General features: G+C 42.2%; 1 protein-coding gene across 2 annotated transcripts in view; it reads right to left on the bottom strand.

Annotated features, from left to right (window-relative positions):
- Window positions 1-25,723, bottom strand: part of LGR5 (leucine rich repeat containing G protein-coupled receptor 5) — a 131,978-nt gene that overhangs the window by 12,124 nt on the left and 94,131 nt on the right. The window contains exons 5-12 of one of the 2 annotated variants that reach the window (NM_001315762.1): window positions 16,951-17,166; window positions 15,015-15,086; window positions 11,119-11,187; window positions 8,931-9,002; window positions 4,533-4,604; window positions 4,315-4,383; window positions 4,102-4,173; window positions 475-540 (exon numbers count right to left, since the gene is read on the bottom strand). In NM_001315762.1, the coding sequence (NP_001302691.1) occupies window positions 475-540; window positions 4,102-4,173; window positions 4,315-4,383; window positions 4,533-4,604; window positions 8,931-9,002; window positions 11,119-11,187; window positions 15,015-15,086; window positions 16,951-17,166 (708 nt within the window). The remainder of the gene's footprint in view (window positions 1-474; window positions 541-4,101; window positions 4,174-4,314; window positions 4,384-4,532; window positions 4,605-8,930; window positions 9,003-11,118; window positions 11,188-15,014; window positions 15,087-16,950; window positions 17,167-25,723) is intronic. The other variant, XM_021090898.1, reaches the window with a different exon arrangement.

The following is a 25,723-nucleotide window of genomic DNA, read 5'->3' as shown; positions in this document are numbered from 1 at the left end:
CAAGGCTGATGTTTCATAGAGGAGGCAATTTTAAGAGGGGAATTCTAAAATCTTTCATGTTTAAGGAGCATTGGTGGCACCTGAAATACGACAAACAGGGCACCTTCTCTGAAGGTGACTATTGGGAAGCAAACACAAGTCCCGTCATATTAAAAAATAATGCTACTCATTGGAGGTATAAGTTTAGAAAAATACCAAAGCTCAAACAAACTCAGTTCATTACTATATTAGGTATACCAGGAAAAAAAAACCATAATAAAGGCTTTACTTATAGTATAAGGCATGGTAAAATAATATCATCCATGTCTCCCAAATTTACAGCCATCCTATACAGTCAGAGCTTGTGTGCGTAAGAAGAAAAAGCATCAGATGTCTTCCCAGTGAACCACAGGGTAAGCACACCAATGACCCCTGGAAATGTGAGTTTTGGCTCTTGGTTTTTGCTAGGTGACTTAGAGACTCTTACAGACATACATTTTCTGAAGCTTTTGGCAGACTGAAAAACTGGGTAAATCTTCTAGCAAGTTGTAAGATAAATCTCTGAAAAACAAAAGGTACAGAAGGGAAAATCTGTTACATATTAATCTTAAGGAAACATGCTTTGCTTCGCTTTCCCCTCTACGATGATCTGTCTCCCAAAGGCAGACTCTGAATGTTTCCCCAGCCCTGACACGGAGCAGGTAGTCATAGGCATTATTGGATTAAGCAGTAGATTCAGATGTTTACCAAAATGTAACTGTTATACTTCTTTAATTCATTTAAATAATTTACTTAATGAATTTATATTTTGTTAGTGATGATCTACAATGTTCTAGCTATTATCTTACAGAAACGAGTACAAATTAAATTAAATTACTATGCCTCTGTTTCTAAGAGCTGCTATATCTCCACAGCTAAGAGAACCATCGTTGGTTCTTTTCTAATCAACGGAAAAAAAAATTCCCAACAACAATTCAAAATATAGCACTAGCTTTGAAATCAATCATTACAAGGGGGAAAGAAAAAATCTAAAAAAGTCTTCAGCCAAAACTCAACAAATTACAGAATAACAAAAACATCTGGACATATTTATAGTATAATATAACTAATCTAAAACAAGCCATGGTAATTTGCAGAAAGCTTTAAAAAAGAAAGCTGGTAGATAAAGTAACATAGATATATAAAAGTCTTGTCTCATGTTTTAAAAGTTATCAGCTAATCAACTAACTCATTTTCATGCCTGATTCTAATTCTTAAAACCAGATCACCACTATGCAAGTGAAAAACCCATATTGTTTTCTGAGAGGATTTTAAATTATTTTATTCTCGGAATTGATCTTTTATCTTACATTTATTGAAGAAATGGAACTTACATAGAAATACAGTTTATTGACTACACAGAAGTAACTCAGGTGAAGCTATGTGCAAACACAAATCTGTAGTTCATACCAGAGGTTTGAAAGACCACAGCAAAAGCAAAAAACCAAAACCACACCCCACACCTATGCATAAATACATGTGATAAGCAGTATGATTTGTATTTCTGAAAAGTAGTGACTGTGATACAATAGATATACATGTTATCAAAGCTGATCATAATTTGGTTCACTCATCTCCACAGACTGCAAGGGGACCAAGCCTTCCTGCCTACCTTTTAGGACAGGATACATGGGGCCTTCTTCTACTAAAGACACAGTGTCACCTCTTATCTATGTTCCACCTAGTGATTTTCATGGCTAACACGGGTCAAGCATGTCTTATAGATAGATAGTGGGCTTACACCTTGACCTGATTTCCTTAATCCTTGTGGTCACCATTTGAGGGAGGCACTGTGATGATCCCCGTGCAAACCAAAATGACTTGCCTAAGATCGCCAGCTGGTAAGTGGGGGAAGCCACACACAGCCAGGTCATTCTCACGGAGGAGAAGCCACTTGGAGACAAATGCACGCGTGTACCGTGACATTGCCTCAAGGAACAGCTACTCTGGATGCTTCAGCCAAAGGAAGGGTGGTCTCGGACCTCTACTCCAGAAGATAAAGCAGAGTGGAGCAAAGGTCAGGACCCAGGGTTCTGCTCGACTTTAACTGATTCAAGTTGGTCGATACGCTGAACCGGGCACTGATGTCTTGGTCAGTCCCCTCCTTAAACAAGAAGATACTTGCTTTGCTGATCTTGCAGGGTTCTTGTGAAGAACAAATCAATACCACAGGTGGACGTGGCTTTGAACAGGGCAAGACACGGCCGTTAATGTGGTTGTGTTCTTTCAGGCCCTTCAAGGTTTCCACTTGAAAGAATCATGGTGTAGAGGAAGTGAGAAAGACGATGATAAAGGCCAACATTGTCTGAGAGTTTACAAGGCTCCAGGTGCCGGTGTAAGTGTTTGACATGTAGGAACTTATTTAATCCCCAGGACGATCCCCTGAAGGAAGTGGCTACGTCTCTATTTTATAGATTGGGAAACGGAGCCCTGGAAGGAATAAATAACTTGCTCAAGATTCTGTGAGAGTATGCAGGGAGGCCGGATTTGAACCAGAAAAATAGACCCTAGAGCCTTTGCTCTTAATTGGTTTGCCAGTCAGCTTCCAAGTATGCAGCTCTAGACCCGCGTGGTTTCCCGTTCACCGTGTGACAGAGTGGAGACAGGTGCGATTTAAATCCTGGCTCCCTACTTATTAGTTACAGCATGTAAAATTCTGGTCATGTTACTGAACCAGTTTCCTCAAGAAATAAGGGTAATTATATCTATTTTGGGTGTGGTGGGCAGAATCCTAAGGTGGGGCTCCTGAGTTTTCCACCTCCTGGTGTACAGGTGCTTTCTCCCAACTTTTCAATCAAACTGCCTGTGTTTGAATTTGAACTCCACTACTTTCTTGCAGGGTGATTTTGACAGATGTTCCCTTTACTCCGCTAGTTTTCATTTTTCTCATGTATCTACACCTCCTAGGGTGAACGTGGGGTGAAGAAGAGGAAGCTTGCTCTAGTTCCCCTTCCTTTACACCTGAGTGACTGACTCCAAGGCTATCGTGGTGTGATTGCAACTCTTGTCACTGAGCAACCGACATCTGAAAGGGACATAGTGGGCTGGGGTTGGGGAAGGCAGAATCGCTGAAGGGATATTCCCATTCTTCCACTGTGCTGTCTGTAGTTCTGCTACTGGGTCAGGCTTGTGGTGGAATCACAGGCATTCATTCCACTGCCAAAGAAGTCTACTATGTGAGAACAGAGCCATGGCGAGAGACTAAGGCTCCTTTTGTTAGGTCCCAGCCATGCTCAAGAGGATAACAGGGTGTGGCAGGAGAGGGCTGAACATGGAAGGTCAACACAAGGCTCTTCGAAGGGCAGAAGGAAAAGCCCCACATCAACAGAAAGAACATATGCAAGCTGTTTAGCCATCAGAAGAAATTTTAGAACATGGCACCTACAGCTATCCTGGAAGAATGTTTGCTTGCTATCAAGGGTTGTGTGGGCCTGATTTTTTTTTTTTTTTTTTTTTTTTTTTTTGCTTTTTAGGGCCGAACTTGTGGCATATGGAAGTTCCCAGGCTAGGGGTTGAATTGGAGCTACAGCTGCCGGCCTACACCACAACCACATGGGCTCTGAGCCGCGTCCATGACGTGCAACCACAGCTCATGGCAACAAGGGATCCTTAATCTGCTGATCGAAGCCAGGGATCGAACTCACATCCTCATGGATCCTAGTTGGGTCGTTACTGCTGAGCCATGACAGAAACTCCCTAATAATTTTTATTTTGACATCTATATTGATGTTTTGACCCATTTTATATATATATATATTTTTCCTTTTTCTTTTTTGCTCTTCAGAGCTTCGGGAGGGGGGAAATGAAGTTATTTTGGCTTGCTCACATCCATTTTCTGAAAGGAAATGTGTGCCAATTGAAACTCTACTGGGAGATTGTTTGGGACTTAGAAACAAGGGGTGCACTGCCATTATTACCAAGGTCATATCTGAGAGCCACTTCCTTGTCCCAAAGGGGGCAAAGGAGGCCTGACCTCCTGAAGACCTGCAAGGAAAGAACTTTCTCCCCTTTTAAAGGATTATTGAAATAGTGTCTGTCATTTCACCCCTGTTTACACAACATTATGGCCTTACTGATACGCACAGCACTTGGAGATTAGGTAACTGATCACAGACGGTTTGGGGAAGAGATGAGATCTGTGCGCCAGTTAAAGTCCTGTTGAAACACAAACCAGACATCATTCTTGTATTCAGGCATCACACGGTGACATATTTTGATTCACTCATGTTAAGACTGGTCAGGCTTGAAGGGTCGTGCATGCTCTGGGCCAATTCAAGAGCTTACTCAAATACTTACAGACTCTCCAGGCTCGCTGTTCCAGTCAAATCAGGAAATTCAGTTATTTGTGAGGCACCATTCAAAGTCCTAGAAGCAGGCATACATGAATATTACAGGGAGAAGATCCTAGGAAGGGGTCACTTTTATGGCCATTGCAAAGCAACTGAAAATGTTCATCTGGTCTTTGCAGCAGCCTTGAAAGGGGCAAGTGATCTGTGAGAGAAATAAACACTTACAGTGTTCTTAGTTCAGGTAAATGTTGAAAAGCAGATCTCCCAACCAGCTGGATGGGGTTGTCATAGAAATGTCTGAAAAAAATCCAAACGCGTCTTAGTATAACACTTGAGTGAAAAATGAATAACTGTTCAAAATTTCAAAAAATATATAAGATGTACTTATATAATTGGATTATTCTATACTACATAACATTCCTGATTACTTGGTTTCAGGCAAATCTCAAAGGTAATTTTACTCACATCATGGGACTTTGGGTAAGAAATCCACACTAAATGTGAAATTGAAAATTTCTTTCTTTTCTTTTTTGACCACCCTTGGGCATATGGAATTCATGGGCCAGGGATCAGCTCTGAGCTACAGTTGTGACCTATGCAGCAGCTGTGGCAATGCCGGATCCTTTAACCCACTTTGCCGGGCTGGGGATTGAACCTGTGTCCTGGCGCTCCAGAGATGCCACCGATCCCATTGCACCATAGCAGGAACTCCAAAACTGAAAATGTCTGACAGCAAGGCAGATATGAATGTTAGCTACTAAGGAGAAAAGCAAGTGATACTTAAAACTCTTCATCCGCTTCTAACATCTGTGGAACCTCTGTTGAGTGGCAAAAGGTAATTCAAGATACTGGTAGGTATACCACTAGCTAAAGAAAGATGAAATTCTATATATTTACATAAGGGTCATAACCTCCGGTCAAATCTTTTAATATATGCAAAGGAGTCTTAAATTTTTTGAGAGGAAATTTGCTACTCTGGCTTTTCGTAATATTAGATTTTTAAAAATTAATTATTGCTGGAGTTCCCATCGTGGCGCAGTGGTTAACGAATCCGACTAGGAACAATGAGGTTGGGGGTTCGATCCCTGGCCTTGCTCAGTGGGTTAAGGATCCGGCGTTGCCGTGAGCTGTAGTGTAGGTTGCAGACGAGGCTCGGATCCCGAGTTGCTGAGGCTCTGGCGTAGGCTGGTGACTACATCTCCGATTAGACCCCTAGCCTGGGAGCCTCCATATGCCGCGAGAGTGGCCCTAGAAAAGGCAAAAAAAAAAAAAAAAAAAAAAAAAATTAACCATTGCTCTAAAAGGTAAGACATTATTAGAAACCAAAACATATTTTGTGTTACAGATGTTGTCCATGTCATGGTATTTGAACTGCCTGACTAGTGGAGTCCCACAAATAGTTCTTAGCTGAGACATCCTTCCAGTTCAATTAAATTTGACAATATCTATTGGTGTCTCTCCTGCTAGAAGTATGAGAGGAGGTACTGCTTTGCATTTAAAGACTGATTTGTTAAGGAAGCTGTCATTGGGTGTTTCCTATGTCCTGGCATCATGCTAGCTGCTGGGGATGTGAAGAAGAATGATAAGGTGTCCTCGCCCAAGTGGCTTGGAATCAGTTGGGATAAAACAAATAAATAAGGGGAATCTGACTTTTTGGTTCACAAAGCATTTTCACATATAGAGCTTAACTGATCCACCTGACAACTTTGAAGACCCATGGTGTAGACACTTAGATAATGTTTTCCTCATTTTTGTAGGAAGAAGCTGAGACTTAGATCCTTGGGTATGTTCTTTACCTCCTAGACTTTCAACTTTCCAATTTATCGAACTGCTGTAATAATATTTAGTTCTAGGGTTTGTGTGCACATGAAAAAAGCTAATTCATATGGAACATGTGGCACAGTGCCTGGGATACAGCTGTCACTTGACATTCCTAAAGCCCCTTCTGTATTCTCTCCTCTGACCTCTTTTCCCTTGGCTGGGATAATTGGTAAGAGAAGGGGCTAGCCCTGGACTCTAGGTCTTACAATTTCTTTTATATTTAAAAAATTTTTTTTGGCCGCCCCGAGGCATATGGAGTTCTCAGGCCAGGGATTAGATCTAAGCCATAGTTGTGACCTAAGCCGCAGCTGGGGCAATGCCGGATTCTTAACCCACTGTGCCGGGCCAGGGATCAAACCTGTGTCCCATCATTCCCCGGACATGGTTTATCCCATTGCGCCACAGTGGGAACTTCCTTATGATTTAAAAATGGAGTTTTCCTGAGTTCCCGTCGTGGCTCAGTGGTTAACGAATCCGACTAGGAACCATGAGGTTGCAGGTTCCATCCCTGGCCTTGCTCAGTGGGTTAAGGATCTGGCGTTGCTGTGAGCTGTGGTGTAGGTCTCAGATGTGGCTCGGATCTGGCTCTGGTGTAGGCCGGCAGCTACAGCTCCGATTCGACCTAGCCTGGGAACCTCCCTATGTCGCGGGAGTGGCCTTAGAAAAGACAAAAAGACCAAAAAAAAAAAAAAAAAAAGAGTTTTCCTCCAAATATCACATCATCTCTTATCCCCTCTATGCTTGTTTGTATATAATTGTGTTCACATACGTGTATGTAGGTAAGTACATTGGGTAGCTATGGACACACATGCTTGTCCATAAGGCAGAAGTATCACCAATACAAAGAAGGAGCTATATAGGTTCTCAGGAGGGAGTTCTCTCAGGAGGTAGAGAAAAATTCCACGAAAAATGTCATTAGAAATGGACCCTGGAAATCAGAATTTCAACAAGCATAGCAAGGAAATGGAATCATAGGAGCAAAGGAAACAAAAAAAGAGCTTTCTTCTATGAATATAGCTTAGCTGGTCTGGGTTATGCATAGGGTAACTGAGCTAAGCTTTGGGGAACCGGTCAGGAGGGTTGGTTGGCTTGGGCCATGTGGGAAGCTGGGAATGCCAAGGCAAGGAGCTGGCGTTTAATGTAAACAGGCAAGCCGACCCTGCAGGTTCCACAGCAAGAGAATGACAATAGGGATGCTGTGCTTTCAGGGTGACAGCTTTGCTAGTGGTAGAGGCCAGGAGATGAGCCTTAGATTGGTAAAAAATCAGAGGTCTGGCTAGCAGAGGGGCTGGAGGCAGAGGGGATGAAAAGGAGTTATGGCTAGGACGGGGACTACGAGGTAGAAATGAGGCCCGGGTAGCCAACAGGACATGGGAAGCAAAGAAATCGAGTCAAACAGAGGCAGAAGCAAGGAGGGATGCGTTTCCGGGAGAAAACAAAGAGTCAAGGCCATCAAATGGTGAATAGAAGTGCTAATAAATATTGGGGGCATTAGTCCTCTTCAACGGGGATTAACATATCAAAAGAGTGATTAAGAAAACCTGTTCTGTGGCTTCAAGGGAAAAATGGGCAAAGAGAGGCAATGCGATCTGCCAACTTTTCAGTATGTAAATACTCTCTAATGAGAACTAATGTTTATTGGCAATAAACTTTAACACCCTTCGTTTGCCAACATACTGTCAGAACATTTCAGAAATGATGAATGGTATTTTTTTTCTCAGTTGTCAGGGCTAATTGGGATTCCATCTCATTTGTGGCAAATGCTGCACAGTTCCAGAAAGCCTCTCAATCAAGTTGGCACAGGACGGATATCTGCCAAGAAGTGCCCCTAGAGTCATGCTCAAAAGTTGTCCTTACGCCTCCTTATTCCAGACCCCGTACCCAAGACCTCAGGCCAATACTATACACCAAACCTGCCAGGTGTCTTTTAATTAAGAGCCAACCTAATCGTTACATATTTCCATCTTCCTGTATACCTGCACATGATCAACTTTCCGTTTGTGCTAAATGTGAAACATAGAGCTAATCATGCTTTGAAGTAGTAAATTTATCTTATGACATTGTGGCTTATAAATCCTCATAAACACTTTTCTAGAACATATGCACCTTTCTAGAATTACATCCTTGTTGGTATAAATGTGACTCAATGTTTGGGCTGGAAAATGCATGAATTTAGAGACTTAGCATAAAACAGTAGTCTCCTCATCTCCCCCTCCTTGCAATAAAGGACCTTTATTTGTATATAACATATGTATGTATTTATATTTCAGCTCTACTGATGTATAATTGACATAAAATTGTATATTTAAAGCTTACATTGCGGTGATTTGATATACATATACATTGTGAATGGATTCCCCCCATCTCGTTAATTAACTATCACATTTTTTATCTTTTGGGGGGGTGAGAACATTTAAGATAATGATTTATGTTTCTAGTATACCTGGGTTTAAGTTCTGAATGATTAGGTGACTTTGACATTGATGCTCTAAAAATCAGTTTTGTTCCTTAGAGAATAGAGATAAGCAAAATAGCATTTCATAAGATTATCGTGAAGTGGAACAAGGCATTTAAAGATAGCAAACATAAGGCAATGCACATTCCTAAGCAAAAGAATCTTTACTGTTGCTTCAGCATTCAGCTAAAACCTGGCCAAACATTTCCATGTACACTTCTCGGCATAGATCCTTACATTGATTGAGACAAAACTTGCACAAATATAGAACACTCGTATTATATTTGAAAGTGCAATGCACACTATGTTTCAGGATAGAAAAACTGGAAAGAACTATGGCCACTTACATGGTAATAAGAGAAGGGTTGCCTACAAAGGCTTTCTCAGGAATGGACTTGATATTGTTGCTATGAAATCCTCTAGAAAGAGAGGAAAAAATAATTTATAGGAAATAACCTGTAGGGTAATATCATTTAATAGTCTGCCCCAAACTGTGGCAACAATCAGCACTTTCAGTAACTGGAGGATAAGGCTGAACTCACCTATGCATTTTGAAACTTACATGCCCTCACTTAGTCTCGAGGAGAAAAAGAAATCACAAGCTGCCATCTCGAAAGAGGAAAAAAGAATCTGACAATAACAGCTGTGTTTTATAGAAACTTACAGTCTAATGTTATAAACAGAAAATCCATCTGCTAAGATCCAATAGAGCACCGCCCTAGAACAATTTGAGACAGAGGAAACCATCTTTGGAGAGAGGATTATGATCGCTCCTCCTGACCCCATTTGAAGCTAGGAGGAGAGAAAATTGACTTAAGCTGCAGTGAAGTAGAGATTTAAGTAATCTCCTTATGAGGACAAAATTTCCTGAGCTGAAGAAGGGTGCCCCAGCTCAGTGAGTCTGTAATAAATTGATTCTCATCTGTCGGTGCAAATGTTGTCTGACTGGCAGAGGGGCAGAGTCAAGGGTCTTTGGGTCCTCAGTGGGTCTGTGGCTGAATGAGGTGAGTGGCAGTTTTTGGGCTGCCTGACCCAGATCAGGAGGACTTCCCAGCTAAGCCCCAGGTGGGGTTTCCTAAGGTAGAACCCCATAGAGGCTTTTTCTTATGAACAAGCCCTGCAGTCTACCTCCTTTGGCTGTGTGTCTTATTTCTCTCTGCCAAGAGAATAAGCTCTATGTTTATTTTCTTTTCCAAGTGTTAGAACATTGCATAGGTTATTCATATTTTTAGGTACAAAGAAAGGCTAATTAAATTAAAATATATGAAAGACAATGTATGCAACCTCATAGCTGAAAGTTAGCCTTATCATAGTAAAATTGTGGGTTTCTTTAACAATTAAATAGGATTTATGAAGCATGCGTGAAAGCATATGAAATAATGTATGTGAGGAGTTCCCGTCATGGCTCATCGGAAACAAATCCAACTAGTATCCATGAGGATGTGGGTTCGATCCCTGGCCTCGCTTAGTGGGTCGGGGATCTGGCATTGCCATGAGCAGATGTGGTGTAGGTCACAGACCTAGCTCAGATCCTGCATTGCTGTGGTTGTGGCATAGGCCAGCAGCAGTGGCTCTGATTTGACTCCTAGCCTGGGAACTTCCATATGCCTGAGGGTGGCTCTAAAAAGCAAAACAAAACAAAAACCAAAAAAACAAAAAAACAAAAACAAAGAAAGAAAGAAAGAAAAAAGCAATGTATGCGAAAGCATCAAGCACTATACTGGGCACATACATTGCTTTCATCCAGTCCTAGCCTTAGGCAACCTAGAAAAGTTTGTCTTTTGAAATGCTCAACAGATAACTGAATCCAATATAGTTCTCTACAGATCTATAAAGTATACAAATGTTGGGGCAATATGGCTTAGGAAAAGAGTATGGCTTAGAGAAATATATATCTTTCTTTCTTTTTGGCCACTCCAGTGGCACGTGGAAGTTCCTGGGCCAGGCTTCGATCCTACACCACAGCAGTAACCCAAGCCACAGCAGTGACAATATGCCAGATCCTTAACCCACTAAGCCACCAGGAGACTCCTTGTATCTTTTTTCCTAATGTACATATATTAGAGAAACCTATTATAAATAAAAAAAAGATTGCTGTTCTTTGGTGATATAATCAAATTAAAATATATTTTGGATGTAGTTAACCATTATTTATATGACCTTTAAAATTTTCCTCAGTAAGAGTTCCTATTGTGGCTCAGTGGTAATGGACCTGACTAGTGTCCATGAGGATGCAGATTTGATCCTTGGCCTTGATCAGAGTGGGTTAAGGATCTGGCATTGCCTTGAGCTGTGGTGTAGGTTCGTCTCGGCTTGATCTAACGTTGCTGTGGCTGTGACATAGGCTGGTAGCTGCAACTCCGATTTGACCACTAGCCTGGGAACTTCCATATGCCACAAATTCAGCCCTAAAAAGCAAAAAAAAAAAAAAAAAAAAAAAAAAATTCTCAGTAAGTTGTATTATATACAATAGTCAAACATTTTAAAATAAATTCACAAAGAATAGAGTCTGCCCACTAAGTCTGTTCTACTTACAGTTCTTTAAGGTTGGAGAGTGTCCTGATTGCAGTGGGGAATTCATCAAGATTATTATAATTTAAATCTCTGAAAATAAGAAAATAGTATAGTATGTTCAGTTTTTTATTTAAAGATTCATATATAAAAACATAAAAAAATAAAAATTCATATATACCAGTTAACATACTCTTCCAATGGATTAGTATCATTGACAACAATTCTCATTCCTTCTCTTTACGGAGAGAGACTTTGTTAGCTTGCTGACCACCGTCATCCCCCAAGTATCTACATTAAAATGGTCATCAGACTGATCATGAGAAATTTAAAAGAGTCAAGTCTCAACTGCACTGGGCATTGAAGAAAAAGGGCAGGGACACAGAAAAAGGGCAGTGTGAATGTCTCCGTGGGAGAGACCCCTGGCTGGGTGTTAGTGGCTTGCTGATGTGGCTCACCAAGCTGCCAGCTAGTCTGTGCCCTCCTCGGGTTCCTGAACCACATCCCCTTTCCTATTCCCTCCTCTGCCCTCTGACTTTGTCTCACTGCTTTTCAGAGTGCACCTTTTTTTTCTTCTTTTTTTCTTTTTTTAGGGCTGCACCTGCTGCATATGGAAATTCCCAGGCTAGTGGTCAAACTGGAGTTGCAGCTGCTGGCCTACTCCACGGCCACAGCAATGCCAGATCCTTTAACCCACTGACTGAGGCCGGGGATCGAACCCGCATCCTCATGGATACTGGTCGGGTTCATTTCGGCTGTGCCAAAAGAAGAACTCTCTGGAGAGGACATCTTGAACGGCTTTGTCCCTGACTCTTGTACAGTTCCTGTGTCTTTCCCAGCCTGAGGTCCAGGATGCCAACCTGCTTCTGCAGAGGTTTTATGTGGTCCAGGGTACTTTCAGGAAGGATTCCAGGTCTAGAATTTCCACACGTTAACAGATAAGGATTCAGATCTGAAGGATGACATTGCCCTTGGTTTATGAGGCAGAGCTCTCTGTCATCCTTCACACACAGACGTGGAATGGCCAACAGACCCCAAATCATTCATTTCTCTGTTAAGGCCCAAATGGCTTTTCAATTCCATTACTCACAAGTGCTGTATAGACTTTCTTCTCCTTATAGCTACATCTTCATATGAAAAAGTAATTGCCTCCTGGTCTCTGGGAATGGCAGATATCCCAGATGACGCAGAAAAACCTTTTGGTCAGGCAATCAGATGCGGTTAGATCTTCCTCTGTGGGGAAGAACTGCTATTTAATTTTAAGAGAGAGATAATTTGACGGGGTTAAACATGAATCAAGATTCCTACTTGTCTGGCACAAACCATCCTTAAGCTATACAGCAGGCAGGAAACGCGTGTCTTTTGTGGACATAAATTTTCTTCCTGTTTGTAAATCTCTCCAGATGCTCTGTTTTGATTAAATGAGGATTAGGTCCTTATAAATTACTTGGATTTCTAGTGAGGGAAAGGAAGGGGTTGGGAGTTACCAATTTACTGATCCTCTATAGCCCTGGGCAAGGCGAGGAAAGAGGGGACAGCGAGACTCATTTGAATTTGCTCTGAATACATGAATTACCTGAATTTGTAATCTTGAGTCCTTACCTCAAATGGGAAAGGGGGAAAGGAAGAAAGACTATTTATGGGAAATACCTATCAGAACTCATCTTTTGTTGTTCTTGTGTTGAAAGGACTGGAAGGTGCTTTCCATTGCTGAGATTCCCAGCCAGCCCTCGTGTAAATAAAGGAGAAATTCTAATTTTTCCAAGCAGTTGATAGGAATGGCTTGCCTAGGCCATTCTGTTGACTTCAAAGTGCTGCCTGGACAAGTTCATTTCAGCATCTCTTTATGAAGGTGATTCCTTCCTTCATTTTTTTTTTTTTTTTTTTTTTTTTTGGCTTTTTAGGGCCACGTCTGCGGCATATGGATATTCCCAGGCTAGGGGTCAAATCGGAGCTACAGCTGCTGGCCTACACCACAGCCACAGCAATGCAGGATCCTAGCCACATCTGTGACCTACACCACAGGCCACAGCAACACCGGAATCCTTAACCCACTGAGCAAGGCCAGGGATCGAACCCACATCCTCACGGATCCTAGGTGGGTTAGTTTCTGGTGAGCCACAACAGGAACTCCGATTCTTTCCTTTTAAGAGGGAACATGGAGTGACTTAAGTAACACTGGAAGGAGAACTGTCCGGTCCCTCAGGAAATTAATGGACCCAGATCTGGTTAGAAGCTAGATTGACCATGTACAAATTGCTAAACTCTGTGTGCAAACGAACAATGGGCCCCAAGCCCATAGGAGAAGTGGTCTTTGGTCATCAACCTCTGCAGTCCCAGTTAGAGCCAGTGTTGTAGATTCAGCAGCCCACTGTGGCTTAACACATTTGAGTATTAAAAACATGCAGGCTGGAGTTCCCGTCGTGGCGCAGTGGTTAACGAATGCGACTAGGAACCATGAGGTTGCGGGTTTGATCCCTGGCCTTGCTCGGTGGGTTAAGGATCTGGCATTGCCGTGAGCTGTAGTGTAGGTCCCAGACTCGGCTCGGATCCCGCATTGCTGTGGCTCTGGCGTAGGCCGGTGGCTACAGCTCTGATTAGACCCCTAGCCTGGGAACCTCCATATGCTGCGGGAGCGGCCCAAGAAAAGACAAAAAGGCAAAAAGACAAAAAACAAAAACAAAAACAAAAACAAAACATGCAGGTGAAGGGAGTTCTCCAGTGGTCTAGTGGTTAGGATTTGGCACTTTCCTCACTGCAGCCCGGGTTCAATTCCTGGTCTGGGAACTGAGATCCCATATTAAGCTGCTGCATACCACAGCCACCCCATCCCCCTAAATATATATATATCTGTTTAAAGCTCAGGCAATTAACCAAACCAAATAGCAATATATATATATATATATATATATATATATATTTTTTTTTTTTTTTTTTTTTTTTTTAAAGCAGGAGGAGAGGAGAGCACAGCTGGAACCACCCTCTTCTCCCGGCACTCTCAGCATCCTCACTGCCTGTCACCATACCCACATCATACCCCTCTCACTGGACAGGGCAATGAAGAGCAGCCCCTCTCAGGAGAAACAGCTCAGCCCCAGAGAGGCCCATAGGAACTGTCCTGGGATTAGGCTCTGGGCAGTCACCTGGCTGGCCTCTACGTATTTTCAGTCTAGGTATCAACTGAGAACTGAGGTTTTGAGCCCCTCTTCGGAAGTAGAATATAGCGGTGAACTTGAATTTTGGAGTCAAGCTAGAGAAGGAAGCCAATCCTAGTTATGCTGCTGATGCGCTATGCTGGGTTGGTAAATTAACTTAACCTTACTAGAGCCTAAAATGGGATAGTCATACCTGCTCTCATAGGAGGGGTTAGTTGTAGGATGGACTGAAACATGTGGTTGAGTGCTCAGTGCAATATCTGGTTAGAGATACACTCAGTAAATGGCAGCTGTTATTACTTTTTAGACTGTTGAGCTGCTTCAGCAGGAATCTCCACTGTTGGCTAATACAATGTTTGTTCCTCTCCAATTGGAGACCCTGGCATTTGCCTCCTCTGCATCCTCTCATTCAGAGCAGAGGACCAGGCTCATGAATAGTGAGCCCAAGGGACAATACAGAACTAATCCTTGACACAGAGTCCACATTCCTAAGCAAACAGTCACTGCTCAGTGGAGGACGTCTCATTTAGCTTATAATGATTCTAATTTAGCACTCTTGTTAGATTAAAATAAAATCTCGCTTTTATTGTTCAGCTCTGTAGGGTGTGTGTTGGAGGGGTAAGATAAAGCCACTGTAAATATCTGTTTAAAGCTCAGGCAATTAACCAAACCAAATAGCAAGTTTGACTTGAAGGCTATTTCGATTCCTTCAGGATAGTCATGAAAACACTGAAAACAGGGAAACAAAATAAAAGGTCAACTCACAAAGTCTCTAGGCTGTGGAGCCCATCAAAGCATTTCTTTCCCAGGGAGTGGATTCTATTGTTATGGAGATGCCTGCAGGAGAATATTACAGACAGTCATGAAGGCATACGGCACCGCATGGGGAAACGAAGGCATGGCGTTTTGATTGCTGAAATCCAAAGAAACTTATGCTAAAGAATGCACTGATGATATATAAGAAATGCTGAGTTTAACTTTTTTTGTTTGTTTCATTTTGTTTTAAAAGCTATACGCCCATTCACTGGTACCACAGACGATCCTATGCCACAGAATTTAATAGGCAGTCACAGTTTTACCTTTTGGGTTTGAGATTTCATGGAGTGAGCGAGTCTGATGAAAGTAAGTTCAGGTTGTTCAGCATGGCTTTGGGATGGAGGATGTTACACAGAGATTCTGACAAACACAGACAAATGGAGGATGGAGGAAAAGGCCAAGGTGCACTAAGCACATTTACTGTTAAAGCTGATGGTTTCTCCTGGCTACATTCTCAGGGTGGGGACTCAGGTTAACAGGAAACAACAATTTCAGCCGCAGAGAATGGGGATATTTTTCGGCTGCCCAAGGAGATTAGCTATCTTGCCACAGCACTAATGTATCTAATTATCATCTTTGGCTCAATGGTAAGTCACTTAGATCAGGGCCAGTGAGAACAGCTGTGAGCATAACTGAAAACTGGACCAGGTCCCACAGGGACTTTTGGAAAGGGGGCTTAAAGAGGATAGTCAGAAAAGAAGAAATCTTTGTAAATCCATTTCCTCTAGTGGAGGGAAAAATTAAAGCACCTACCCAGTTTCTAGTGGGTTAGAAGCATCATCCTTTGCAAATGAAATTCACTATAGAAATTTGTTAAGGTCACCCCAAATGCTCTACCATTTCAGGCTAAGGTTTTCATTCTAATAAATACATGCTGGTTTCATGGGAGATCTACATGACATTTATTGAGGATCTTTTATATGAAGCACATGGGGAAAGGGATTGAGGGGAACCTAAAGAGATGGCTAAAGTGCTGGCCAGAGCTCAAAGGAGTACATTACTGCAGTGCAAGAGACAGATGTGTCATTGAGAAAAGTGGAAGGCAGCAGTGGGCTAGGGAGTGGGCTTGAAATAGTGCAAGAAGATGCCTTACTGGAACTTCCCATGCAAGCTGATCTCAGAGACTTTCAAGTTGTTTCAATGATTAACTATTATATTGTACACATGCGCCATACTGCTACACTTCTTGCTTATTATTTTCTTTTTTTGGGGGGCCACACCTGCGACATGCAGAAGTTCCCAGGCCAGGAATTGAACCTGCACCACAGCAGCGACCTCAGCCACTGCAGTGACAATGTCAGATCCTTAACCCACTGAGCCACAGGGGAAATCCATATCTCTACACTTTTAAACTGATTATTTTTCAAACTCTTACTTGAGAATCATTTCGATTTACTCAAAATTAATGAAAGCTAGACCTCAAAGGAAAGAAGCTAGACAAATGCATGGCTCATTGTCAAGGGTTTCTTCTTGCTTCTGTTCCTTTGGAAGGGGTTCAAGAAGTAGTTACTAAATAACAAAAGGGACATATTTCAACTTGACATGAATTATAAATTATTATCAGGAATAAGGGATTTTTTAAAACCAGTTATAGTTCTAACTGTACAGTGTGGTGATTACCTGTTTAATATACAATGGGCTCCCCTAAGACAGAGGTCGTATTTTATTATTTTTGAATGCCTAGCAGTGGTTGGTACTTAACAGGTGCTCCATAAATGTTTAATTCTTTTATACAATTAGAACATTTATGAGTCATTTGGGGAGTTTTTCTTTCCTTAAAATGTCCCTATTCAAAGTTTAAGGGCTATCAGTTTAAGGTCAAGGCCTTAGAGTGAATTTAGAAACTGTTAAATGATAGAGGAAAAAAAAAATCAATAAAACTTACAGAACTACCAAGCTGGACAGGTTTCCAAAGGCATAGTCTGGTATGTGGTGTATTTTGTTCAGGGCCAAGGTCATGGCCTGCAGCGCTGATAAACTTCTGAAAGCCTGGACAGGGATTTCTGTCAAAGCGTTGTCATCCAGCCACAGGTGCCTCAGGGAATGCAGGCCACTGAAACAGCTGGGGGGGACGTAGCTGATGTGGTTGGCATCCAGGCGCCTGTGGAAGACAGTGAGCAAGAGTGGAAAAGAGAGCAAAGCCCAGCCAGAAGACGGACCTTGCAAGAAGATCTCAATATGCTAATTACCAAGATTGAAACAGGGCCAGGTAAATAAACAAATAATAAGAAAGAAAGAAAGGAAGGAAGGAAGGAAGGAAGAAAGAAAGAAAGAAAAAAGAAAGAAAGAAGAAAGAAAGAAAGAAAGAAAGGAAGGAAGAAAGGAAGGAAGGAAGAAAGAAAGAAAGAAAGAGAGAGAGAGAAAGAAAGAAAGAAAAAAGAAAGAAAGAAGGAAAGAGAAAGAAAGAGAGAGAAAAAGAAAGAAAGAAAGAAAGAAAGAAAGAAAGAAAGAGTTCCTGTTGTGGCTGTCTGGGTTAAGAATCTGACATAACGTCAATGAGGATGTGGGTTCAATCCCTGGCCTCACTCAGTGGGTTAAAGGATCTGGCCTTGCTACAGCTGTGGCACAGGCAGGCAGCTGCAGTTCTAACTCGACCAGGAAACTTCCATTTGCTATTGCTGTGGCCCTAAAAAGCAAAAAAAAAAAAAAAAAAAAAAAACCCCACCCAAAATAGAAACAAACAAACAAACAAAAACCCAGGGCCTGGGACCCTCAGGACCGCCCCCGCCCCGGTCCCCGACATCTGGGGCATTCTGTTCTCCTGGTAGCCTCTCTTCTCACTCCTGAGTAGAAGCATTGCTGCTTAGGCCCCCTTGTCTGTAAAATTCCACACTGCTGTGATTCTCCTCCAGGACCATGGGTAACACGCTTTCCTGCAAGGAAGTGGCCTCCCCTGGGGTATAAGGTTTCCGAGTGATGATCTTTTAGCTTTCCTTTTTGACACGGGGAGAAAGGCATCCTCTCCCCTCCCTCCCACCCCAAGCCAACTAGATGCTGTTGCTTTCCTGGACTGCTTTCAACATACAAAGCCAACTCATCTACTACTTTGTTCATTAAGGTCTGAGAAAAGATTATTTCAGGATCTGAAAGGGACCGAGTAATTTTTACAAGGCTGTTGGAGTTATGCCTCAGGGAGAGGGGGAGGTGGCCTCTCCCTTTTTCTTAGTACAGTGCTGAAAAGCCTAAAATCTTCTGGCTTTTTTGCTTATCCTAGCCAATGGCATTGAGCAGATGTTAGTTTTTCTTGACATTTTAAACGAATAATAAAATTAGCAGCTTTCTAGTTTGTGCTTGCTTTTCCTGCACACCATTTTTTTTTTTAAACGGGGAAATACATCTGAAAATAGGTCTAGTTAATAAGTTGTTGCAGCTTCAGAGCCAGCAGAGGGAGTGCAACACATTTATTTCACTCCGATCCAACATAAACAGTGCCTCTAATCACAATGCCTTAACTTGTCATTTTGAAGTGACCAAACAGACACAACCTGAAATTTTCTGAAAGGTGTACAAACGACAGAACCACCGACATTCAACTCTGCATCCAACAACCCTCACTTATTTTTTCCAATCTGTTCTTAAGGTTCACACATTAGTTTGCATTTTCAAAGCCAGGATTAAAAAAAAGTAAGAAGAGTTGCATTTTAAACAACTTTCCTGTATTAGGAAGGATTAGAAAATCACGAGTGGATTTTGAAAAATGCTGTAGGAAGCATTTAAGACTAAACAGATGCAGGAAGCACACCAGGATCACGGAATAATCCCCTGCAAACCAAATTTAAACAATTTAGAAAGAGAGAGCGCTGTCTGTGGTAGGGAGCTAATCTCGATGGAAGGGGCGTCCTCACTTTTGGTCACACGTGTTCCCCACTGCTCTGGCTCCTGCTTCTCCTGACTGAATGGGGAGGGAGGCCCTCAAGGCCCTGGGCCAAGTGTTGCTACCGAGATAAGGGCACTTGGAACAAACAAGTCTGGTTTCACAGCCCACTCACAGTTAAACTTCCAGGACAGCTATCATTGTTAGGCAGCAGAAATGCAGCTTCCAAATGCCTCAAGGTTCTGTCTCCAAATGGAACTGGAAACATTTAGGAAAACAATACCGTCTCTCCCCCTTGCTCCAGCCACCACATGCTCAACCCATGTTCAAATAAGGTATAATTTCACCAGGGGGTGAGGAGGTGCTGGTTTCTGTTTGACTAGGAAAGCACATATGGGAGTTCCCGTCGTGGTGCGGTGGTTAACGAATGCGACTAGGAACCATGAGGTTGCGGGTTCGGTCCCTGCCCTTGCTCAGTGGGTTAAGGATCCAGCATTGCCGTGAGCTGTGGTGTAGGTTGCAGACGCGGCTCGGATCCCGCGTTGCTGTGGCTCTGGTGTGGACCGGCGGCTACAGCTCCAATTCGACCCCTAGCCTGGGAACTCCATATGCCACGGGAGTGGCCCAAGAAATGGCAAAAAGACAAGGGGAAAAAAAAAAAAAGCGCATATGTAAACTCTCCTTAACGATTGCAATGATTATAGCATGAAGACTTTATTTAAAGGATGTGAGATTTCGAGTTTTAGTTGATGTGTTGTCTGATTATTGCCTGTGGCTTATGCATTGAAATGACAAGTGGCTTCTAAGCGCTGAAAATGACTGACCTTCGAGTTCAGTGCAAGCGTCAGGGTACACGTACAGAAAAGGCTCTTTGCAAGGAGTCACACGCTTGTCGGCTTTGATATTTAAATTACTACCAAAGTTTCTGCTGGATCTCCAAGTGACCCTGGCGTCAGTTTCCAATGTTGAAAGGTCCATTTCTCTGGATAGACATCTTTTATGAATCACTCCCCTCCCCCAGTATTAAGGAGGTAATCTTGTTTCTACGACATAATCTTAGAGCTATCTTGTAATCTGAAATGAAATGAGTAAAACAGGGCAATTCTTCTCAGTTCTAACACTGCAAATACTAAAACACGAAGGCCCAGTACTCAGGTATTCTGAGCACTTTTTCAACAGCTTCTTCATATAAGAAGCTCCCCATAGGGAGTTCCTGTTGTGGCTCAGCGGTTAACAAACCCCACTAGCATCCATGAGGACATGGGTTCGATCCCTGGTCTGGCTCAGTGGGTTAAGGATCCAGCATTGCTGTGAGCTGTGGTGTAGGTTGCAGACGCGGCTTGGATCTGGTGTGGCTGTGGCTGTGGTGTAGGCCAGCGGCTACAGCTCTTGATTAGATCCCTAGCCTGGGAACCTCCCTATGTCACGGGTGTGCCCCCCCAAAGAAGCTCCCCATAAATGAAACTCCTTCTCAATGCAGTGATTTCAAGCTCATGTTCACTTGGCTGCAGTGGTCCAAACCTATCTTAGAGAGTGGTACACTCTCAGAGGAGTTATCTGATTTAAACTTCACAGAAGATCCCAAGGCAAACCAGAGTATGGAATTAATTATCCAGCCACTCATACAGGTGGTTCTTACAGAACAAGGTTAAAACTGGGGACAAAGCAGCTGGCAGGGTACAAGTTGTGCCTATTCAGTGAGTAAATGAAGAGCTCATATTAAGTCACTCTGGTCTTTGGGGGTAGCTGGGCATTTTCTATTCATATGCTTGAAAAATGCAATATTTAAGCACTTGAGTGTAAGAAAAACATCAGTACACAGTACATGAAAATACACATAAAAATTGGTTCTATAACATCATCAGAAGCAAGAAAAACAATTATATTATGTAGCTCTTTGTTATTTAGATTTCCTACAAGTCACAAAGGTGTGTGTGTGTGTGTGTGTGTGTGTGTGTGTGTGTGTAGGCAGCTTAGAATCTGTGAATTAGTGCAGAGATTTGGGATGAAACATTTTGGGTCTAAGTCAGACAGCAGCTATATGACCATGGTCAAGTCAACAGACCTCAGCTTTCACAGCTGTAAGTGGCAGGGGCAGGGAGACAACCTCTCTATCTTATAGGGTTGCTTTATAATCAAAGAAAGTAATACAACGAAGCTTTGTAAACTATAAAGAACCTTAACGATTTTAAATTACTCTTACTTGAAGTGGGTTAACAGTTTGCATTTTTGTCTTTGCACCATAGAAACCAGTCCGAAAAAAAGGAGTAAACTCAAATTTTCTCTTAGTCAAAAGCTGGTTGAAATGAGGGTCAGCTTGTGAGAGAATTTCAGATCTGAGAAATGCAGACTCCTTCTTTCATCCCCCGTAAAAGAAATAACGAAGAGGCATCTGCAGCTAGACTTGATAGAAGTCACCCTCACTTTTCTGCTTCCAGTATTATCATTACATGTACACGTATGTGTATACATGTGTATTGATATAATCTATTATATACACACATATATATCTTATCGCAAAGGGCAAATAGTTTTTATTCCTGATACATTACTGAATATTAAACTTCACTCTGAAGGCAAAGGAGAAGAGGTGACATGCAACGCAATGCATTCTCAGAAAGTTCCTAGCAATGACCTTGGCATTTAAGAATCCATCAATAAGGTGACAAAAAACCTGCATGCAGACAAGTGGAGCAAAATAAAGCACTTTAACAATGGGAGTGGTCCCACCTTCTTTCGGACAAACTTCTTTGTGATCTTGAAACAAAATCTGAAAATGATCTATACCTGGGAACTGGCACCTATTTTATGGCACCCATATAAATAACTGCATGTTACTTATAACTTACAAAAAATGATAGATAAAATAAACTTTTACCCTACTTGCTATGTCACGATGAGCCTATGGTAAACTGGAAAGTGCACCGAAGTAGGAGAATTATGACAAATTTAAACCCAGACGCTGTCACTTATTCTGAGATCAGGGGATATAGCAGTTAATTTCTCTGAGGGTCAATTTTCATATCGGTAAAGCAGAATTACAACAGGCAACAAAATTGTTATGAGATTTAAATGAGAAAATGTATGTGGAAGGGTTTTGGAAACAGTACAGCATTCTATGAAGGATAGGATTTCGTAATTGAGAAAAATCTTCACATTTAGGAAATAGTATCATCCCCCTGAGAAACTTTCTTTTATGTTTTCTGAAGGATCTTAACCCTTTGCAATTTCAGATCTCTTGGTAGGAGATTGCCTTTTGTTTACGTGTTTGTTTTTGGTCATATGGTGGACTGGCAGGACGGCTGAGTGTCTGTTCACCATCCTCCTTCGTACATACGTTCAGCACTGCATGTTTTGATTAGTGTGACAGGAAGCCTTTCACCACAGTGAAAAGGAGTCGGATACCTCTTGTGTGTTACCTCCAGCAAAGGTCCTAAAAGGCCCCAAAGGCTAAAACAGCTGAGGAAAAAATATGACATCATCTGGTGCAAGGACAGAATTTATATTAACTATGAACCTCTGCAATGCAACTTAGAAAACCACAGCTGAGGAGAAAGGGATCTGTCGCGTTGTTCCTGTTGTGGCTCAGCGGTAATGAACCCGACTAGCACCTGTGAAGATGCGGATTTGATCCCTGGCCTCGCTCAGTGGGTTAAGGATCTGGTGTAGGTCACGGACGAGGCTTGGATCCCTCCTTGCTGTGGCTGTGGTGTAGGCCGGCAGTTGCAGCTCCAATTTAACCCCTAGTTTGGGAACCTCCATAGGCCACAGGTGTGGCCCTAAAAAGACCAAAAAAAAAAAAGAAATGGATTTGTCATGACTTTGGGTCCTGTGATGAAAGAACTTCTTCTTTGGAGGGAGGTGTGGAGGTCAGAGGGCTCCACAATGGCCAGAAGGGATCCTAAGGCACAAACCGCTGGGCGGGGGGCTGTTTCTAGTGGATGCTGTGCAGGACCATCCACCTCACCCAGACATGCTTCGAGAACTCTGAGCATCCAAGGTAAGCATGTGGAGTCCGGGTAACTTTACTGCCAGGAAATATCTGGGTTACTGACCTGAGAACTGTCTCCCCCTCCCCCAAGCAGTCTTCAATATCTGCACGCAACTGTTTCTCTGGGGTGTGTGTGTGTGTGTGTGTGTGTGTCTGATTTTGCCTCCAGGCTGGACACCCTGATAATGGATGTGCTGTAGAAAGGTCACTCTGAGAGCAGCGAGCAGGAGATGCTAGGGGGAGAGGAAGTGACCAGGGCAGCTGCCATCGTCTGGGTGAGAAGAGATGAGTGCTTGAAAGAAGGATGGAAACACGGAGGAAGGCGGGTAGGAAGGATGTTAAACAAGTGGTTCTGACAGAGCATGGTGACCAGAAGGGAAGATAAGGAAGCTCTGGTGACTCAATGTCCTGGTCTGGGCAGACGGAGCCAGGCCGGGATGAGCGTCACTCAGTATGATACAAGATCAAAATAAGACAGAATTGCGCATCCACTGTGAACCAAGGTCTGAAATATCAGTTCATCCCGTGTGAGGAGGAGCTGGAAGGTTAAAGGCAAAAAAAAAAAAAAAAAAAAAAAAAAAAAATTCAATTTTTTAGTGTCAGGCAATGGCAAAATGAAGCTTATTTTCCTACCTTCTCTCTGAAGTCTTTCCCCTAATGTTTTCATGCATAAAAGCTTAATTTTTTGGAGTTCCTGTGGTGGCTCAGCAGAAATGAGTCCAACTAGTATCCATGAAGTTGAGGATTCGATTCCTGGCCTCACTTGGTGGGTTAAGGATTCCACGTTGCCATGAGCGAAGGTCTCAGATGTGGCTTGGATGCTGCATTGCTATGGTTGTGGTGTAGGCCAGCAACTACAGCTCTGGTTCGACCCCTAGCCTGGGAAATTCCATATGACATGCGTGTGGCCCTGAAAAAAAAAAAAAAGGCCAAAACAAATAAATAAAAGCTTAATTTTACAACTTTAAAAGGAACATTTTTTGCCCACCACCCTCCACACTCCTGACAGGATTTTTTTGAGTTATAGATTGTATTATGGTAAGGATTAAAGAATCTATGAGGCCATTCTTGCTGTTGGTTTTCCAGAAAAATAGCCCTTTGCATATATCTTGTATAAGCTCCCTTGCCAATGTATCACACAAACTTGTATCTGTTTGAGAATGTCCTTGATGAGCCATTAACTACAAGGAAGAAAGCGTTAGTCAAAAGATAAGCCATTGATCTTGGCTAATTCCCCGTCTGAGATGACTGTAATATTGTCAATTATTAACGTGGATGACTCGAGGGGAAAACAGGCAAAGGTGTGAAAAGTGGTGCAGCTGCTGGTATAATACAGCTTATGGGGATGTTTTCAATAAGTAATCATAAAGCACAGCATTTGACATGAAGAGTTCCTGTAAACCAACACTAATGCCATCTATAAAAAAATCACTTAGATAAAATTGACATTGCTATTTTATATCCGGATGAGCATTTTCCTTCGTACGTTTTAAAGAAATGCTCAGCTCCCTTGTACATTCGTTTGTACCTTTTGTGAGATCCTTCTGAACAATTCCTGAAGAGTCCAACGAGCACAATGATTTAGTTCTTTTATCCAATTTTAAGAATCGAAAGCAGTTCCAATTATTATCTTACTTTTGCTATGAAATGAAAAGCATGTAGTTCCAAGCTTCTATATAATACAATTTGACCAAGTCCCTGAAGTCTTTGTTATGATAAAATTTTACTGCTTGGAAATTTTATTGCATTGGAACCAGTGGGTCACTGGAATTGAATTTGTCAGATCATTATCATAATATTACTGGGATAGAATTTTATTCTATATGATTTTTTATAGATTGCATTAGTGTTGGTTTACAGGAACTCTTCATAATAATGTCATTTTTATTGTTATTGTTTTCTAATATTTATGAAATGACAACAAGGTGGGATTCCATTTTCTAATGAAATTTCCCATCTATAACCTGGGGAAGATATTAAGCAAATGAATTCATACAAACACCATGATTCCTGATATGAGAATTTCTGCTTCTATCTTTCTATTCTCCACCTTGTTTACTGGCAAACTTGATGTAAACCAGGAAGAAAAATGATTGCTTTAGACATGCCTCTGAAAAGGTAAAAAAGCTTTTCCCATCTCTGCAGCTTATGGAGGCCCAAAGTCTATAGGTTTATCGAAGTGCAATAATTTACAGACTAGTCAGCTGACCTGACTAGTAGCTGGATGAAGTGTCTAACAGAACCAAACCTCTGTCTCTCTGGCATCATTGGGAAGTTCAAGACTCCAAAGAAAGGTCTATTTTATTTTATTTTATTTATTTATTTATTTATTTTTTTTGTCTTTTTGTCTTTTTTGTTGTTGTTGTTGTTGCTATTTCTTGGGCCGCTCCCGTGGCATATGGAGGTTCCCAGGCCAGGGGTTGAATCGGAGCTGTAGCCACCGGCCTACGCCAGAGCCACAGCAACGCGGGATCCGAGCCGCGTCTGCAGCCTACACCACAGCTCACGGCAACGCCGGATCGTTAACCCACTGAGCAAGGGCAGGGACCGAACCCGCAACCTCATGGTTCCTAGTCGGATTCGTTAACCACTGCGCCACGGCGGGAACTCCAAGAAAGGTCTATTTTAAAGTCGATTTACATGAGGTTGCTCAGTTTCTCAGAGGTCGCCGCTGCTGTGATTTTTTTTTTTTTTTAACATGGAGATAATCTATAGCTGAAGTAACATGAGCACTGACTTCCTCAGCTTCATTTCTCTCCATAGAAGACAAAGACCTCCTTTTTGTCAAGGACACCATTAGTCTCCCAGCTACCACCAGGATTTAAAACCTGGGGTGTCATTGGCACAACATTG

Source organism: Sus scrofa, chromosome 5 (genome assembly GCF_000003025.6).
Source record: "Sus scrofa isolate TJ Tabasco breed Duroc chromosome 5, Sscrofa11.1, whole genome shotgun sequence".
In the NCBI taxonomy this organism is placed as follows: Eukaryota; Metazoa; Chordata; class Mammalia; order Artiodactyla; family Suidae; genus Sus; species Sus scrofa.
This window is presented reverse-complemented; position numbering and strand designations above follow the sequence as displayed.